The 19,738-nt window shown below is 43.7% G+C and overlaps 1 protein-coding gene across 12 annotated transcripts in view; it reads right to left on the reverse strand.

Annotated features, from left to right (window-relative positions):
• SQOR (sulfide quinone oxidoreductase) overlaps nucleotides 1-19,738 on the reverse strand; it is a 377,873-nt gene that overhangs the window by 21,051 nt on the left and 337,084 nt on the right. For 5 of the 12 annotated variants that reach the window (NM_001244238.1, XM_085024292.1, XM_021092145.2 and 2 more), the window contains 4 exon segments: nucleotides 3,603-3,656; nucleotides 11,813-11,983; nucleotides 14,849-15,099; nucleotides 15,550-15,618. In NM_001244238.1, the coding sequence (NP_001231167.1) occupies nucleotides 3,603-3,656; nucleotides 11,813-11,983; nucleotides 14,849-15,082 (459 nt within the window). In that variant the 5' untranslated portion in view covers nucleotides 15,083-15,099; nucleotides 15,550-15,618. 12 annotated transcript variants of the gene reach the window in all.

The following is a 19,738-nucleotide window of genomic DNA, read 5'->3' on the forward strand; positions in this document are numbered from 1 at the left end:
CATTGAGAACTATGTCTAGATACTCATGTTGCAACAGAAGAAAGGGTGGGGGAAAAACTGTAATTGTAATGTATACATGTAAGGATAACCTGACCCCCTTGCTGTACAGTGGGAAAATAAAAAAATTATAAATAAATAAATAAATAAATAAATTTTAAAAAAAAAAGAAATGCAAATTCTCAAGCCCCACCCCAAACCTATTAAGTAAGAAACAGAGGCAAGCCCAGAAATCTGTTTTAACAGGCCCTCCAGGTAATTCTGCCACACACTGATAAGCTTAAGGTCTTCATCTGTAAGGTTGGGATAAAAGTAATTACTTCAGAGTTCCCGTAGTGGCTCTGTGGAAATGAATCTGATTAGCGTCCATGAGGATGCAGCTTCAATCCCTGGCCTCGCTCAGTGAGTTAAGGATCCAGCATTGCTGTGAGCTGCAGTGTAGGTGGCAGACTTGGCTTCAATCCCGAGTTGCTGTGGCCGTGGTGTAGGCCAGCAGCTGTAGCTCCAATGGGACCCCTAGCCTGCGAACCTCCATATGCTGCAGGTGCGGCCTTTAAAAAAAAAAAAAGTAACTGCTTCATGGGATTGTTGGCAGAAGTAAAGGAGAACATTCACGGAAGATGATTAGAAAAATGACATTTACACAATAAGTGCTCCATGAGTATTAGCATTTTCCTCCTAGGAAAACTAACTGGGTCTTTGTCTTAAACATTAGAAAGTTCATGCAGTGCAATGAGATGGCACAGGGTGAGTTAAGAGATTCAAGCATGAACAGGGAATCATCACAAAAGTCATCAAGATGGTCTGGCCCTTCAGAACCTCCCAGGCTGTTCTCCAGGCTATAGGCACCCACCCGCAGAGTGGCTGGACTCCTAGTCCTCAGGCCTCAAGGAAACAAAGTCCTGTGGTCTCCTCCAATACAGCCAATGGAGTCTTTTTGGTTTTGTGTGTGTGTGTGTGTGTGTTTTATCTTTTTGTCTTTTTTTACAGCTGCACCGGCGGCATATGGAGGTTCCCAGGCTGGGGGTCAAATCGGGGCTACAGCTGCCAGCCACATCCACAGCAACATAGGATCTGGGCTGAGTCTACAACCTACACCATAGCTCAGGGCAACGCCAGATCCTTAACCCACTAAGCAAGGCCAGGGATCGAACCTGCGTCCTCATGGATGCTAATCACATTCGTTAACCACTGAGCCACGACAGGAACTCCCATTATAGCCAATGTTAAGAGCAACTATTCCTTTGATTACTGACCACGTCTTCTGCTACAGTTTAAGTTATTAGCAGTCTCAATGATAATAACCATTTCTTATTATAAAATCACCTTGCATCCTAAGGTTTCTGCAGTTTCACATCTATGCTAATATTCCCTATTCTTCTCTGAGGGAGGGAGTGGAATATTATTGGCTCCTAGACAGAGATAAGGGAACTGAAGAAGAGCAAGGGTGAGAGACCCACCTAGAATCTTATAGAACTAGATACTGAAGCCCTAAACACTCCCTAGGGCTCCTCCTCCAGGAGCTCCATCCTTGCTGGCTCCCAAAGCAAAACTCAGTATCCAAGAGAGAAACAGCTGATCTCTTACTGCCTTCATCTTTCTCTAGTCTGAAGAACCAGTTGTTAAGGGAAAAGGTACCATAAAGTGGTAACCAAGTTCCTATTAGGGAGGTGTGGTCATGAAGGGCATTATATGATTCCCACTGAGTCCACACTGCCTCCCTGAGAGCCCTGAAGGACAAAGAACAGAGTCAGAGAAAGAGATGTGATCTGACCCCCACTCTGGCTGCACAGGAACAGGCTGCATGCACTGGGAGCTGTGGACTGTCCTACTGCACTGAGCAGGCTAGTGAGCAGGGCACCAAGCTGAAGAGACACCCTCCCCCACACCAGAGCTGCTGGGAACAAGAGGCAGAAGCAACTGGGCAGGGAGAGCCTGCCTGGGGTTCAACCGAACCCAGATCAGAGACCCAGCCCTTCTGGTGGCCCAGCCACACCCTGCCCAAGAGACCCACACACCTTGGAATCTTCGTCAAAGAAACCCCTGCATTGTTTACACTACCCTGAGTAGTTTCCCAGCATCTGCGAAGAGTGCTAAGTAGCACAGCGGCCCTGGTTACATTTCTCACATTCTCAGTTTCCTCATCTATTAAGAGGAAATAAAAATACCTACTTCACAAGTAGCTATGAGGAATCAATATTAGATTCCTAGCATGGTCCCTGGCACCTAGTAAAGACTCCATAGTAACAGCTACTTTTTTTTTCTTTTTAGTGCTGGACTCCAGGCATATGGAGGTTCCCAGGCTAAGGCTCAAACCAGAGCTGCAGCTACTGGCCTACACTACAGCCAGAGCAATGCCAGATCCGAGCCGCATCTGTGGCCTGCACTACAGCTTGCGGCAATGTCGGATCCTTACCCCACTGATCAACACCAGGGTTGGAGCTCACATCCTCATGGAGACAACATCGGGTTCTTAACCTGCTGAGCCACAAAAAGAACTCCGAAGAGCTACTTTTAAGTATTACTGTTTCTTGGTTGACTGCAAGAGGATGCCAAGAATTTTCAGCACCAGTCTCTTCAAACAGTCCCCTACGCACTGCATGGGGCTGTGGGAGCATCAGGACCCTAGAGATGGGCTTTCTTTGCTAAGTCAACACTAATGGGGCTTTTTTGAGAGGCCTGGACCTCCCAGAAACTGTAACCTCTCCTTCCTCCATAGAGTCTCATCCATACTTTGTGGTTATATGAGACTCAAGAGCCACAGCACAAAACTCATCAAACCTTCACACCAGTTCACGGTCTCTTTGAACCTTCACAGAGCACGTCCCAGATCATTCTCACTACCCCCTACCCTGGACATGTCATGGAAACACACTTCAAAGACCCTGCTGATCCAACCCAGATGAGGCTCTTGCCCAGACCATATTCCTAAAACTTGTGACATGGTCATCACTGTGCTTTACGTCCTCCAACTATTTATCCACAGTCCCCAACGAGCTTCTGTAAATCATAATTACTAACTTGCTTCATAATATTTTAGAAAACTACATTTGAATTTCACATTTTTCAGAGGGCATCTGACACCCTAGCTCACTGAAAAGGGAGGTCTAAGGAACTTCCAGGGTAGCATTTATATTGTAGCGGTCACTTCATATCAAAAAGTGCAGCCTCTATGCAAGGAAACTCAGATATCCTTCCAGTGCATGATAAACAAACTGCTAGTATTCTACCCTGAGAGTCTGCTTAAGAATTCATAATCTAAATATTACTTTCAAAGGAAAATTTAATCTGTAATAAGGCAACTCAGTCCTACATAGAAAGATGGGGTTTTTTTTTTCATAAGTGTGGAAAAGTCTGCTGTTTGGTAAGAATTACCATTCAGCTGTACACATGCTGAACTCTGATTAAAGCTTAAAGCTAGAACATGTCATGATCACTGACAGAATCTCAGACTTTTTTAAAACCATAAAGAGACCGCTAAAAAGTAAAACTAGAAGAGGGTTTCTTAGTACTCTTTCTTGCCAAAATGAAAAGAAGGCAACATAATGAAGTTTTGATCATAGCATAAGAAAGCCAGTGTAACCCAGAAGTGGTTTAAACAGTACCTTCTCATAGTCCAGCTGGATTCCAAGGGCAATGATAAGGTATCTGTAGGAGATCTGTAACACAAAACAACATCATTTTAGACCAAGACCCAAAAAGTGGCAGCCCAAGGGCCAATTCCAACCCCAGATGTGTGTATCCAACACTGCTTCCATTTTTTAATGTGATGGAGCAGGGATGCAGGAGCTGAGCAGGAATGCACGCTCCAGGGTGCCATCTGGCCCACCATTCTCTGCTGACTCACCCCTTACTGCTTCACAAATATTGACTGCACAACCTGCCTGGTCTCTGGGAGTTTGAGGCCACTGCAGTTTTATGCACTGGAGAACTGGAGAATGACAGCAAAGAGGCCAAAGCTATTTGCACAGTGCTTGTGTTAACACTTTTTATGTTAAAGGGTCAGGGAGGAAGACTTTCTAATCTTAAAATATCTTCTTAATACTACTCAGCCATAAAAAAAGAACAAAATAATGCCATTTGCAGCAACGCAGATGGAACTAGAGACTCATACTAAATGAAGTCAGAAAGAGAAAAATACCATGTGATATCACTTATATCTGAAATCTAATATACAGCACGAATGAACCTATCTACAGAAAAGAAACAAACTCATTGACTTGGAGAACAGACCTGTGGTTTCCAAAGTGGAGGGGGAGTGAGTAGGATGGACTGGGAGTTTGGGGTTAGTAAATGCACACTATTGCATTTGGAGTGGCTAAGCAATGAGATCCTGCTGTATAGCACAGAGAACTATATCTAATCACTTGTGATGGAACACGGTGGAGGATAATGTGAGAAAAAGAATGTGTGTGTGTATGACTGGATCACTTTGCTGTACAGCAGAAATTGACAACGCTGTAAATCAACTGTAATAAATTTTTTTAAAAAAAGACAAAGCCATTCTCATGAGAAAAAAAATTTATTATTTTTTTTTTTCCTTTTAAGGGCCACCCCTGCAGCATACGGAAGTTCCCAGGTTAGGGGTTGAATCAGAGCTGTAGCTGCCAGCCTACACTACAGCCACAGCAACATGAATTCCAAGCTGTGTTTTTGACCTACACCACAGCTCAGGATAACAGCGCCAGGTCCTTAACCCACTAAGCAAGGCCAGGGATCCAACACACATCCTCATGGATACCAGTCGGGTTCTTAACCTGCTGAGCCACAATGGGAACTCCACAACCAACTTTCTTTAAAATCAATGTGGTAACATGTGAATCCCAAGCAAATCTGACCTGTCACATGAATTGGAACAATATCGTAACTGAGAAACTGCTTTTTCAAGGGTCACTGACAAGGACGTGTGTGATATAACCTACCTGATCTTATTTATTGATCTGTTTGGAATATAAAGCTCTTCTTTAAATATAGACGTTGTGATTTTTCATGCTGAAGGCAAAAGTATCCATTTTTTTCTTTCTTTTTTTTTTTTTTTTTTTTTTTTTTTTTTTTTTTTTTTTGCCATACCCAAAGCATGCAGAAATTCCCAGGCCAGGGACTGAACCCACACCACAGCAGCAACATAAGCCACTGAAGTGACAACGCCAGATCCTTAACCTGCTGAGCCACAAGAGAATTCCAAAAAATATCCATTTTTATCATGGTGGAAATGTCGGTTTTAAGACCAGGAGAAAGACATGATGAAGCACAAAAGGGTAAGCAAGAAGGATATAAGATCAAAGGACTTGCCTAGAAAACTGGAGAGTGACTGCAGTGAATGTCAGGAGGCCAGAATGGAGCCAAGGCAGTGCTGCCACAGTCTTGTACCAAACAGAGAAGCAGGGCAGGGAGCTGGGCAGGCCACAGTGGGAGAAAGGTGACTCCAAGACCTAAGAGTGCTCGGCTTGGACTGCAGAGAAAGTCTCTAAAGAGGTCCTGCCCTGGGATCCAGGAGACTCAGCTCCAGGTCACCCCAATTCAGCCTTCTCATGACTCAGTCCCCCTCCCTGCTGGCCCCTCCTAAGAGCTCCCTTAGCACAGAGTCCATAATGCTTTATAGCCCTTGTCATGTTATACAGAAGCCCCATCCTCCCCCACTACACTGAAAACTCCTAGATGATAAAGGTTATGTCTTATTCCTCATAGTCCTAGAATCTAGCAGTCACTAAATTAAAGTGAGGAAGCCAGGAATGCTGGATGAAGGGATGGGTGGAAGATTGATTTCAGTTGCTTGTGTGGTTGGATGAAGGGATGGGTGGAAGACTGATTTCAGTTGCTTGTGAAAAATATCATTTTTTTATCAAAGTGGATACATAATATATACAGCTTCATCTGTATGATTTGCCTGCCCATGGAAACTGGGTGTACTAAAATTCCTTGTTCTGTAGGAAAGTGTACTGGGCCCTTTAAATGGCTATGTGAACAGGGCTGTCTTTAGAGTGTGAGGTCAGAGATAGCACGAGGCCTGGGGGTGATGACATAAGGGAAAACACATCAACTCTAAACAAGAAAAGCTTTGGGGGAGTTCCCATTGTGGATCAGCAGGTTAAGACCTTCACGTTTTCTCTGTGAGGATATGGGTACAATCCCTGTCCTTGCTCAGCCAGCTAAGGTCTGGCATTGCCTCAAGCTGTGGTGTAGGTTGCAGATATGGCTCAGATCCCCTGTTGCTGCAGCTGCGGCGTAGGCCGGCAACTTCAGCTCTGATTCAACCCCTAGCCTGGGGACCTCCATAAGCTGCAGGTGTCACCTTAAAAAAAAAAAAAAAAGGCTTTGGCATAAGCACAGCTTCATGGTTCTATTAGAGAATAACAGTGATTTTGGGGCGGGGGGGGCGGAGATCACAGCCATTGCATATGAAATTCCTGAACCAGGGATTGAACCTGTGCTCCAGTAGTGACTCAAACAGCCGCAGATATGACGCTCCATCCTCAACCCACTGCACCACAGCAGGAATTCCTAACACTGATTACTTTTAAGGACTAGTAACAGACAAGCTTAAAATTAGGGGGGGGGGGAAATAAGAGAGAATAAACCCTAACATAGCAAAAAACATAAAGTTTCAAGCCTTTTAAATGAGTTCAAGCTTCCAGGCCAGATGATCTCAACTCTAAGGAATTGCAAAGTCTTGCAAACAAAACTTTTGAGGAGTTCCCTGGTGGCTCGGTGGGTTAAGGATCCAGTCCTGTCACTGCTGGCTCTGGTTAATACTGTGACATGGGTTCTATGCCTGGCCCAGGAATTTCCATATGCCACAGGTGCAGCCAAAACAAAAACAAAAAAAAACCTTTTGAGCAATTTCAGAGGCGAGTACAGACCTTGCCAGAAAGCTTAAAAATGGGCAAGTGTTCTAATTTTATGCAGGGAGTGGGGGAAATAAATTCTGACACTAACAATTTATGAAAATAGGATGTTCATCCATTTCAAAATTCCAGACTCATATACTAAATAAATGTCTCAATAATTTAGAACAAAAGAGCATCAGCATGTGTTCACAGATTGCAAACCTGCTTTCCATCGTCAGCAATCAAGAAAGAACTCTTTGGGCACAGAGTAGAAACTCATTATATACCTTCTTTTCCTTTTTCTCATGTAGTCTTTTTTTTTTTTTTTTTTTTTTTTTGGTCTTTTTGCCTTTTCTAGGGCCGCTCCCATGGCATATGGAGGTCCCCAGGCTAGGGGTCTAATTGGAGCTGTAGTCGCTGGCCGACACCAGAGCTACAGCAACACAGGATCCGAGCCAAGTCTGCAACCTACACCACAGCTCACGGCAATGCCAGATCCCTAACCCACTGAGCTAGGCCAGGGATCAAACCTGCAACCTCATGGTTCCTAGTCAGATTTGTTAACCACTGAGCCACGATGGGAACTTCTCATGTGGTCTTTAAAAAATAATAAGTGGGATTTTCCCAGTTGCCTAGTGGTTAGGACTCAGTGCTTTGGCCTTTCAATCCCTGGGCTGGGAACTAAGGTCCCACATCAAGCTGCTGCACACGTCAGCCAAAGAGTCTTTTAAAAGAACATTAAAATAGGAGTTCCCATAGTGGCGCAGTGGTTGACAAATCTGACTAAGAACCATGAGGTTGCGGGTTCGATCCCTGGCCTTGCTCAGTGGGTTAACGATCCGGCATTGCCATGAGCTGTGGTGTAGGTCACAGATATGGCTTGGATCCCTCGTTGCTGTGGCTCTGGCGTAGGCTGGCAGCTACAGCTCCAATTAGGCCCCTAGCCTGAGAACCTCCATATGCCGTGGGAGCAGCCCAAGAAATGGCAAAAAGACAAAAAAAAAGGAACATTAAAATACCAGTAATAATAATAATAACAACAACAACATTTCTTGAGCATTCACTCTGTACAGGGCACTGTTCTGAATGTTTTACAAGTCTTAATTCATTTAATCCTCACAACTCAATGAAGTAGGTATTATTATTAGTACCATTTTACAAATGAAGAAACTGAGATACAACTTGATCACGAAGATTTACTAAACACTTTCTACGTGACAGATATTGTAAAAGGTCCTGGAAATACAACACTGAACAAGAAAGACCCAGTTTCTACCTTCTAGGAACTCAGTCTAGTGAGCAAGACAGGCATTACCAGAAAAATCACACAAATAATTACCAAACCACAGAATGTGGTGATGGCATGGCAAGGGGGAAGCTTCCTAGTCTGGTAGGACCTGGAAGACTTGACCTACCACAGGTCATCTGAGGTCATCTCTAAGCTAAAGATGAGGAGTTAGCTAGGGGACAAGATGGAAGCAGCATGTGCAAATGTCCTGCAGGGAATGGAGGCCTCAGTATTCGAGGAAACTAGAGACCCTGTGTTGGAACAGAACAAGAAGAGATCAGAACCAGGTTAGGTCTGGAGAAGGAGCAAGGGCCAGTCTACCCAAGGCCTCTAGGACACATTCCAAACAGACAGACCCTTGGGACAGGAGAGAGTCAGAGACACAGTGAGTCTGGATTTCAGCAGTCCCTTGACCCAGTCTTGCACATTATGAACAGGATAGGAAAGTGTAAACAACAAATAAAACAGTTCAGTAAGTTTTTGTCTTGTTTTGTTTTGTTGTCTTTTTATGGCTGCACCCTGGACATATGCAAGTTCCCACTCTAAGGGTCAAATAAGAGTTGCAGCTGCCAGGCTACATCACAGCCAGAGCAATGAAGAATCCAAGCTGTGTCTGTTACACCACAACTCATGGCACCTCCGGATCTTTAACCCACTAAGCGGGGCCAGGGATCAAACCCACATCCTCATGGATACTAGTTGGGTTCTTAACTCAATAAGCCACAACAGGAACTCCTGGTAGGATTTTTTTACATTTTCAAAAGAAGAATGATTGATATAAGCTAGAAAAAAGTTCTCTAGGGACATGTTAAAGAATTAAAACCTTGAACTGATGAAACCATCATGGATATTGGCAAGGAAAAATTGCTGCCTGGATGACAGAATCACAAATCCAAAAGATCCAGGCAAGGTGGGAAGGTGAACAAAAACCAACAGGATGAAACACAGTATGTGGATTTCTGAAATCCAGCTGTGGAATACTTTTGCTTAAAAATCTTGGACAAAAGCCTCACCGGTTTGTACCAACTTCTTCCTCGAACCTAAAACAACACACTACAACTCTTCCAAGGGTCCAGGCCTTAGATGTATAAGCAGGGCTCAGAAGCGATGAGAGTGTCTCAAGAGATGAGACAAGTTTATATTCCTCAAGATACATACAAACCCAGTCACAGAGGACTCTGAGCTAGTCCTGCCATGCAAATGGGTCTGACTAGGAGCAGGCACTGCTATACCAAAGGGGTGATGTATAGTATAAGATATAAGTTTGCTAGCCCCAAGAGCTGGCAGCAGATGGCAAGGGAGATGAGCCTCAAAGCTCAACCTTGTAAATGGAGAACAATCTTGTGTTTAATGCAGTCTGCTATCCTGGAGATGCTGGGGAAAATAAGGAAGTCTGTCAATGGGGAAAAATAATATATAAATTTTTAAATTTAATGTAAATAAATAAGTACATATGTTATATATTTTAGGATGGGGTATGCCTGATTTGACAGTGGATCAAAAGACCCTGTGAAAAAAAGACCCCAGTAGTTCGAACTGACCACCTGCCCAACACAAATCAGCACTGTGGGAACTGCCATTTGGCAAATGCTAACCTGGACTATATCCAGGCATAGGAGCAGATGGTCCCACTCAATTCTGGGCTGTTCTATGGCCCTAGCTACTCTTCCAGTCACCCCTTGGGGCCATGGGTCATGGGGACACTAAAAAGCCAGAGGATGTCTAAAGCAGGGTAAAGGGGGTAGTAAGGGGACTGGAGACCATGAAATATGAAGAAAGTGGGGACAGCAGGATGAGTCCACCTGAGAAGATGGACACAGACTCTAAGAGCCATGTTCCAATAGTCAAGGGTTTCTCCACAGAAAAGAGAGAAGACCTTCCTTCCCATAGTCTAGGAAGACTAAGGAACAGGAAAGGTATTAAAGCCAGTAATATCCCTGGAGGCCAAAGAGAGAACAAAAGAGAGGTTACAGGAATGTGGACTCAGACTCATGAAAGGCAGAACTTTCCTACCACCTGTCTTTCTAAAACAAGGGAAGGATAACTTGTCAAAGAAGTCCTTGGCCCTGGGATGTATAAATACTAACCTATTTTATTGATTGATTGATTGATCAATTGATTGTCTTTTTAGGGCCGCACATGTGGCATATGGAGGTTCCCAGGTTAAGGGTCAAATCGGAGCTATAGCTGCCAGCCTACACCACAACGTGGGATCCAAGCCGTGTCTCCAACCTATAACACAGCTCACGGCAACGCCAGATTCCTGACCGTCTGAGTGAGGCCAGGGATCGATCCGCATCCTCATGGATACTAGTCAGATTCATTTCTGCTGCACCACAATGGGAACTCCCCCCAGCCAATTTTAAATTCAACACCCTACCCCTGTGTGCCCCAATCCCAGTAACTCAGCTCTATTTCCTTAAATATCCATCACCTAACACACCACATAACCTACTTATTATGTCTATTGTTTATTGTCTGTTCCCCTCCACTAGAATATAAAATCCAGGACAATAAGGATTTTCAGTCTGTTTTTGTTCACTCGTGTATCTCTAAAACTGTACCTAGTTTATGGAAGATGTTTAATAAATATTGAGGAAGGGAGGGAAGAAAGATGGGAAAAAAGGAAGAAAGGAAAAAAGGAAGCAAGGCCCACCAGAAGGTAGGCAGGTAATCTTGATCAAAGGTTAAGGCTACAAAGAATCTCTGAACTCCTTGAAATTAAATGTAAAATCTGACATATGCGCATTTTTCTAGAGTGAGCTAATATCCATGCTCAGAAAGATCCATGACCTAAGAAGGAAAGGCTGAGAATGCCTGCAACCAATGGTCCCTGCTTACAGCAAAGGGTTGGATCTGAAAACCTTTCAGATTCACACCAACTCTCGATTACACAGTTCCATGAAAACGCTAGTGTGCCCAATTTGGAGGGAGACAGGTAGAGTATTAAGGCCAGTAACATCTATACATATGTGTATATATAAGTATATGAGGACCAAGAACCACGGAGCCTGGAACAGGCTGGGTGCAGTCTGATGGCTGCCCTGGGCTCAGCACAGCATCAGAACATAAGGCTGCTGATGGCTTCTGAGCCTGTGTTCTCACCATCCTGCCCTCATCCCTTCCATCAAACACGGAGGCTGCAGCTGCTGAAAAGTTTTGATCCCTGGGTAGTGGCGATGGGAGGAAACTTCTAAATGTCACTGAGTAATCCTGAGCCTCAAGCTGCAGTAGCAGCAATTCTTAACCTCTCCCCCCCCCCCACCCACCTAACACCAATTGCAATCACATGGTTCCCTTACAGAAGAGCGCCCCCTAGTGTGACTGGGATGGATACTTTCCAACATCCCCTTCTGGGGGGCCAGCTGTCAGGTGGAGAAGCTGGCTGCCTCAAAGGGAAAAGGAGGGAGGTGCCTGGTACTTTAACATAGAGCAGTGTATTTGTTCAATAAAAATTCAGGTGCAAGATACTGTACCAAGTAATAGGGCAGAGTGGTATTCAACAAATACTTCTCTGTTCATTGATTCAACATCTCCCAGTCCTTCCACCTATCCCCACACCCCCTCCCATATCTCATGTGGTTTTCAGCCCAGGCACATATACACCACCTTCTCACCATGAGGCTGTTTAGTATGATCATGGCTGTGCACTCAATACAAGCCCTCAGATTAACAAAAGCCAAAGGACCCCAATGGTTACCTCCTTGCCATTGTCTGTGTGGATGCAGTTCTTGTCTGGGTTCAGATCAACCACTCTAGCTTTGATCCATTCTACACCAGATGGAATCACACTCGCTGTGGGTCGGCCAGATGAGGACAACTGCTTGATACCAGCACCCACCAGGGTCCAGATGGGCTGGTAGAAATGTCTCTAAGAAACAAAGTATTTAGAGAATCATTTCAAAATGAGGCTGATCGAAGGGTCATAAAGGTATCTGAGCTAGACTCTCTAGCTTACTCCTTCCTGAACCATGGATCATCACATAGAAAAGTCTCAAGAAGGTTCATTCCCCTGCACCCCCTCCCCAGGTCCACTGGTGTCTCCTACCATGTTAAGCTCTGAAGGGCAGTTACCTGCAAAAGGACTTTGTGACAATATCAGCAAAAAAAAAAGAAAGCCATAAACTATCTTTAGTGATTATTGTATTATTTATTGATGAAAGTTGATTTGGTATTTAATATGCACATGTTACATATATGTGCATATATACACACATTTATGTGCACAAATATAAAGAAAAAATAAGCCCAGAAGCCTAAATACAGTTCCTCAGAAATTTGGGAGATCAGATATAGGGAAGAGATTGGTAGTTGCCTGAGAGGAGGGGTGAGGGGGTTGGTGAAATGGATGAAGAAGGTCAAAAACGTTCCAGTTATAGAATGAATAAGTCCCTGGGGAAGTAATATACAGCATAGTGATGACAACTAATAATATTGTATTGCATATTTGAAAGTAGCTAGGAAAGTGGACTCTGAATGTTCTCATCAAAGAAAAAAAATGTTTTATAACTGTGTATGGCGATGGATGCTAACTGGATTATCGTAGTGATCATTTTGCAAGGTATACAAGTATCGAATCGTTATGTTCTACACCTTAAACTAACATAATGTTATGTCAATTATACCTCAATGAAAAATAAACCTTTTGAGGTGAGCCTGAAAAGTTTATAGCCACTTTGGGATGCTCAAAAAACTTCATTAACTTCTAACTGTGTTTCCAGGCCCATGGGGAGGGCTACAGAATCCCTTCTCAGCCTGAGGAGCCCCTCTTCTCCTTTCTCAGGGGTTTTACACCCAAAGCTAGGATGCACCAGATCCTCTACCCTATTCTCTAGAAAATACCTAAACTTCCCCTATTTTCTACAGTTCTCTTGCTTCGGATGGTCCATTCTGGATCTCAGTTAGTTGTGGAAGTTCTAGACTCGGGACCAAAGGTCAGATTGGTTTATGGCCTCTGAGAATTCCAATTCATCCATGGAGTAGATCAGGAGACCAAGAGATCTCAATATTGCCAAAATGCCTCACGCTGGCTGGGCAGAGTTGCTGACACCCCCAGAGGGTGAAGAGCACATAAGGAATGGCTCTGCAATCTCCCTACAGCCAGAATGCATGTGATCAAAAAGGAGGCAGGCAGAGGTCTCCAGTGGGGAGAGCTCAATCATTTCAAGTCCCTCTTACAACAGCAAAAAGAATGAAAACAACAAGCTCCAACTGGTTTGTGTTTGTTTAGACTGCACACAAGCATGAGTGCCAGCAATCACTAAACCAGACACAGAAGGGAAAGTGCCAAACGCCTGAGCCACTGGCAGCTCCCCCTAGAGCCCCTGTCCTGCGCTTCCTCATGAGGCAGGATAGACTCCTTCTCAATCACTGTGTCCAGTGCCTCAGAAGAGTCTGTCCCATTACAGAGAATAGCCCCACTGGAAGACCTTCCAATGGGTTAGCTACAAGCCACCACAGGCCACCTGATACAGTTCTTAGACCATTAACATTTAAAATGTCCCTGAATTCAAGTCACTTTAGAAAGTGACAGAGAGCACCCTCTAGTCTCCCTTCAGATTACAGCATATCAATCAGAGATTGCAACAAAGCCCTGGGAAACCTTGTTTAGTCTTAAAAAGGAATGGGCCTTTCTTGCCCTACCCTCTCCACCCAACAAGCACCAGATCCATTTTGCTTTTTCCCACCCAAGGATACAGCTTCTCACTGGTGCATTGCCCAGTTCCCTACGTAACATCAGGCAAACCACCAAAAATCTTGACTATTTTTCTAAAGCTTTTGAACAAAGATTTTCATGAGATAGCACCTTACAAACACATCCCAACTTCCTTGCTTTGTCATCCCTTTATAATATCTTGTCCTCAAATTTATCAAACCCACTCACACCTTTTCAGAGGTCTCCTGCCCTTCAACTCATAATCTTTTCTCCAAACTGGAACAGGGACAGGAAAGTACTGAAAGTACTGAAAGCCACTAGGTTTTCTCTGGACCTGAGATTCAAAGTGGAAGATGACGTGAGTTGCATTGTCTCTCTATGCTGATGTCCCAACCCTGGACCTGTGAACATGACCTTATTTGGAATTAGGGTCTTTGCAGATGTAATCAAGTTAAGATGAGGTCATACTTGGATTAGAGTGTCCTTGACTCTCTAATGTCCATCCATTAGCTTGTCTCAACATCTAATCCAATAAGCAATGTCCTTTTAAGAAGATCACGTGAAGACACTAGAAAAAGAAGGCCATGTGAGGACAGAGGCAGAGATGGGAGTGCTGAACGACCAGCCAAGGAGCACCAAGGACTGCCCACGACCACCAGAAGCTGGGAGAGAAGCATGGGACAGCCTGATCCTCCCTTACACACCCTTCAGAGGGAGAACAACCCTGCTCATACCTTGTTTGGGGACTTCCAGGCTCCAGAACCATGAGAGAATAAATTATCTATTGTTTTTAAGCCACCCATTTATGGTAATTTGTTATGGTGGCCCTAAGAAACTGAAACAGAGAAGAACATTCAAAGCCAAGAGATCTGTCCCCAATCTCTCCCTCCCCCTACCTTTTCCCAGGTCCTTAGGACAGCCTGCTTTTCACGCCCAGAAAGAGAAGCACAGCCTGAGAATATGGTGACCCTATGCCTGACAGTTATCCCCACTCCAGCCCCTAACCTGTGCATGCACATACACCACACAAACAACCACACCCTCACACACACTCTCTCTCTCAAAAGGGGGGAGACTCACCTCGCTGGGCTCAACGATGGCCACATTCTCTGCACCCACTCTCCTCTTCATGCGGGCGGCCATGGTGATCCCACCACTGCCCCCGCCCAGCACTAGCACTTCATAGTGGTTCTTGGCTGCGAGGTTGGTCCCTGTGTGCAGCTGGAGTGGACTGACCTGTTGAGTGCCCAGCCTGAGGAAGCAGGCAAAGAGCCGGGTGCGGGGGCCAGATGCCACAGTGGCCAGTGAGGTCATCTTTGGGTTGGATCAGGCTAGAAAGGAACAGGTAAGGCTGTGTGTAAGGAAGCATCTTTTTTCAGGGAGGAAGGGAAGGCTGGTCCCCACCATTTCAAGACTACCTTCCCGCCTGGCTGTGGTCAAGAGTCTGCTGGGAAAGCTCCATTGATGGTTATCAATTGGCTAAGCTTTCCATTTCTTCTCTTCCTTGTTTCAGAAAAATCTCAGCCTTTGAACTAGGTAAGCCTCATCTTCTAAGTCCTCTCTAATAATGCACCTGTACCCATCCTTGTCCATCCCTAAACCTAGGGCATCACATATGGTTTCATACTGTCACTCCTTCTCCTCTCAAGCATGCTCAACTCTTTCTTTGGCTTTTATTCAATCTGTTAAAATGTTTGAGTCCACAGACAGGCACCTGTACAATCCCTTGCCACAAAGGGCACCCAAGACCCTGCAGAAACAGAGTCCAGCCAGAAACCCACCTTCTGCAATGTAGAGTTCAGGCCAAGGAAATCAGAGCCTTGGCTCCACTCAGAAGTACCCGGATCTGCCTGTGCAGGGACATGAAACTTCATCACATCACTGGCTACAGAAGCAAAGGCTCCCCACACCTTTGGCAATTTCAACTAGATGATTAAAAAGCCATAAAAGAAGCCCTGCCTTGTATCATAAAAGTTATATTTTATGTAAAGAATCTGCATGTGCTGCTGACCAGTCTTTTATTATATCCAATTTAGTAAATAATCTCCCCTTAACAGTTTTTCCAAGAGACACTTTTAGGAAAAGGTGTTCCTGCTCTGAGCCATTAGTGCTTTGGCAGTGAGGAAATGAAGGCTTCTCAAAAACTAGCCTTGGAGTCAACCCATCCATAGACCAGGTCTTGCACTTTAGATACCAGCTGTTATATAATGTGAAGGGCACAGACTCAAAATATCTTCTTCCCTGTGTATCAGAGTACCCCAAATTCCACCATCAAGTTCAGATCTTTGGGTTCCACAATGCTCCAGGAATCATTTATTAACATGCAAATACCCCACTGGGGAAGCACACTTCTAGGTGCTAAAGTCACTGACTTCTTGGAGTTTCCGTCGTGGATCAGTGGTTAACAAATCCGACTAGGAACCTTGAGGTTGCAGGTTCCCTCCCTGGCCTTGCTCAGTGGGTTAAGGATCTGGCATTGCTGTGAGCTGTGGTGTAGGTTGCAGATGCAGCTCAGATCCCACCTTGCTGTGGCTCTAGCCACGAGGCCGGTGGCTACGGCTCTGATTAGACCCCTAGCCTGGGAACCTCCATATGCCATGGGAGCGGCCCAAGAAATGGCAAAAAGACAAAAAATAAAAATAAAATTAAATTAAAAAATAAAGTCACTGACCTCTTAATGGAACAATTTAATTATGTGATTTCCCCCGACTGGATAAGAGGAAGGAAGGCTACATGAGGGGGTTAGAGAAAGCTGAGAGAGAAAAAGACCATGAAAGGTAGAAGGAAGGGCCCTGGAGGAGGGAGAAGTGACTAGGAGTGAAAAGGAGTGGCCAGAACGATGACTTTAATTAGGATTAACTCTATTGTGGTGTTTTGGCACGCCTGACAACTTCCTCAATATTTCTGATCTGAGAAGCAACCCAGAGCTGGGGGAGGGGACATGGAGGCCACAGAAAGTAGGGCAGGCTCATACATTGTTGCCATAAATCTTAGTCAGTATAGTCCCTATAGAAAATATTTGTCATCCTCTGACCCTGCATTTCCATTCATGAGACTCTAGTCTAAGGAAATAACCTCTAATACTGAAGAAGACAAACCCTTACAAAGATCTCATATTATTAGTCATAATATGGTCAACCAACCCTGAGTGAACTGGTTTGTGGATTGGATCTAATTACATCCTGGTTACAGTAAAAACTGTGAGCTTCAAACTGGCCAGGGTTCAGTGGTTCAGGCCCCAGACTATTCTAAACGAGGCTAATTTATGATTACTTCTATTTAAAAATGGGGATCTGGGTGGGCAGGGAAGCCACCAACATGTCAAGATTCTGAGGAAAGGTTAAGTAACATATGTATACAAGATGATCTATGCAGTCTTTTCAAATTATGTCTTCAAAGAGTACATAAAATACTTACGATCAAGATATAAACTAGAAATACAACACTAGCTCAATTATATGTAAGAGAAAATGCATTTAAAAATGCAAAATGTTAACACTGGATAAGTCATTTTCTCTGGGTTTTAGAATAATGGCTGGTTTTGATTTCTTCTTTTCTGCATCTTATAAAAATTTCTACTATATACATACATTAATGTATGTAATGTAATATAGTAAAATCTATTTTGATGATAATAACAAACATGTACTAATGTACAGAAGCATTTCACTTGTGAGTTGGCTGTCACTATCATCCACATTGTACAGTTGATAAAACAGAAGCAGAGCACTCACACATGGCAGACCGTGATTTAAATCCCAGACATTTTAGTGTCAGAGCCTTTACTCTAAGACACTACATCTACTATATCTGTGATCTTCATCAACAATGGAACAATGCTTATATGATAACATTAAATGAAAAAAAAAAAAAGATATATTTTCCACTCTTCCCCAGAATAGGGAAATCACTTCTCCACAGTACTGACCCCTAAATATTAGCAATGTTTTGATATAACTATCACTGATTTTCTTCCTCTTCTTTGTGTGTGCTTTTCTCAAGTTTAATGAAATTTAAATTTTAAAATCCCACAATTGGGTTTTGCTTGTGGTCGGGTTGTTTTTTGTCTTTCAATGATTGAGGAGTCAGGGAAACTATCAAGGAGGATATTGCTGTTGGATAGGGAAAAAATACATTTTATGGTGAATAGACTTCACATTCCAGAGAAAGACAAAATCACAGCAACGTTGCCTTTTCAGGAAACTGTTTTTTTTTCATGGTCCTGACACATCTTACTCCATGAAGAGTTAAAAAATAATGACCTAGAAGGACGCTTGGCTAAGTTTCTGATTTCCAGCCACAGCGTCTGAGGCTCTTAGACCTCCTAGTTCCCTTCCGGCCTAACACCCCTTGGCTCTTCTCTTGAGAGAGGAAGACTTTATGCAAATATTTCCTTTTCCAGCCAAGAAGGCTAGTTCTGCTTTATTTCAGCAGTAACCCATACCCTACTTCTGGATTCAGTATTTATAAACACAAAGTCCTCTGAATCAGTTCTATCAACTTCGCTAATAATAGTCATCAAGCAGAATGTCCTGGCCCTTGCACTCAAATTTCACTTATGAACTATCGACAGAAGTTTTTTTGTTTTGGGGGGGGTTTGACTATTTTAGGGCCCACCTGTAGCATATGGAGGTTCCCAGGCTAGGGGTCTAAACGGAGCTACATCAGCTGGCCTACGCCAGAGCCACAGCAACACCAGATACAAGAGGCATCTCCAACCTACACCATAGCTCATGGCAACACCAGATCCTTAACCCACTGAGCGAGGCCAGGGATCAACCCCGCATCCTCATGGATACTACTCTGGTTTGTTAACCGCTAAACAATGAAGGGATCTCCCTGAAGTCCAAAAACATAAAAGAATGTGTTAGAGGAAATGTTCCAGGTTTCAAAATACCTGATCATCTCGGAAACACTCTCATTCTAACCCTGTAATGTCATCCTAACTTTCAGATCAGAAAAATCAGGACCATAATCTATTTGTGGAGAAGGTAGGGCATGATATAAAGACCAGAAAAAAAAAACCCAGAACAATAATGCATAATCATAATTTTTAATATCCCACTTTAGAACTGCAATATAATAAAATATATATGTTTAAGCTTTATTCCCTTTTTGTGGTACAAAACTCCTAAAACCCTTGGAATTTCCTAGGTGGTAAAAGTTGTTCTGCAATAGCAAATAATAAGGAGCCCCTTGCAACCATAACAGAGTTTATGTTAATCAAGTGACTCTGGGTGGGATCCCCAGACAGATTCATAATGGAGGTCAATCACCAGACCAAACATGATGAGAGGATTGGAACTTTCATTCCCACCACCATCCTCTGGGAGGGAAGGGGAGCTGGAGATAGAATTCTATAATAAAACTCCTGAGCAATGAGATTCTGAGAGCTTCACACACTGGTGAACACGCTGAAGTCCTGGTACAGTGGTGCCACACAACCCCTCCCATACTTTGCCCTCTTGAATCTCTTCTACTGGCCATTCCTGAGTTGCAGTTAGCTTTAGTTAGAAACTATTAAGTATAAGTGAAGTGTTTTCCTGACTTCTGTCTCATTCTAATAAACGATCAAACATAAGAAGGGATCCTGGGAATCCCTACATTTGTAGTCAGCCAGGCAGAAGTGTGGGTCAAATAGGACCTCATCTGCAGCTCTGGGAGCTAACATCAGAACTGAATTGCTGGATAAAAGTTGGTATCAGAGAACTGTTTGGTATTGGAAAAGTCAAAAATCTGGTGTTAGAAGTAGTGTCAGAAAACATACACAGGAACCAAGTAATTCCTGACATTGACCTGAACCAAGTCTATTTGGAACAACAATCAAAAAACCAGACAATGAAGGAAACAAGTCACTTATCTTAACCAGAATGGGGGATAGTGCAGGAAGAAAGGCCAAACTTGACCCTAAAGTCAACAGAAAAGAAATAAAAATTTCTGTCAACAAAACACCTAGGGAACATAAATCCA

This window comes from Sus scrofa, chromosome 1 (genome assembly GCF_054392235.1).
Source record: "Sus scrofa isolate SSC_HxYL_T2T_F1_AM1 chromosome 1, Sscrofa_HxYL_maternal_Yorkshire_Landrace_v2.0, whole genome shotgun sequence".
NCBI classification, from domain to species: Eukaryota; Metazoa; Chordata; class Mammalia; order Artiodactyla; family Suidae; genus Sus; species Sus scrofa.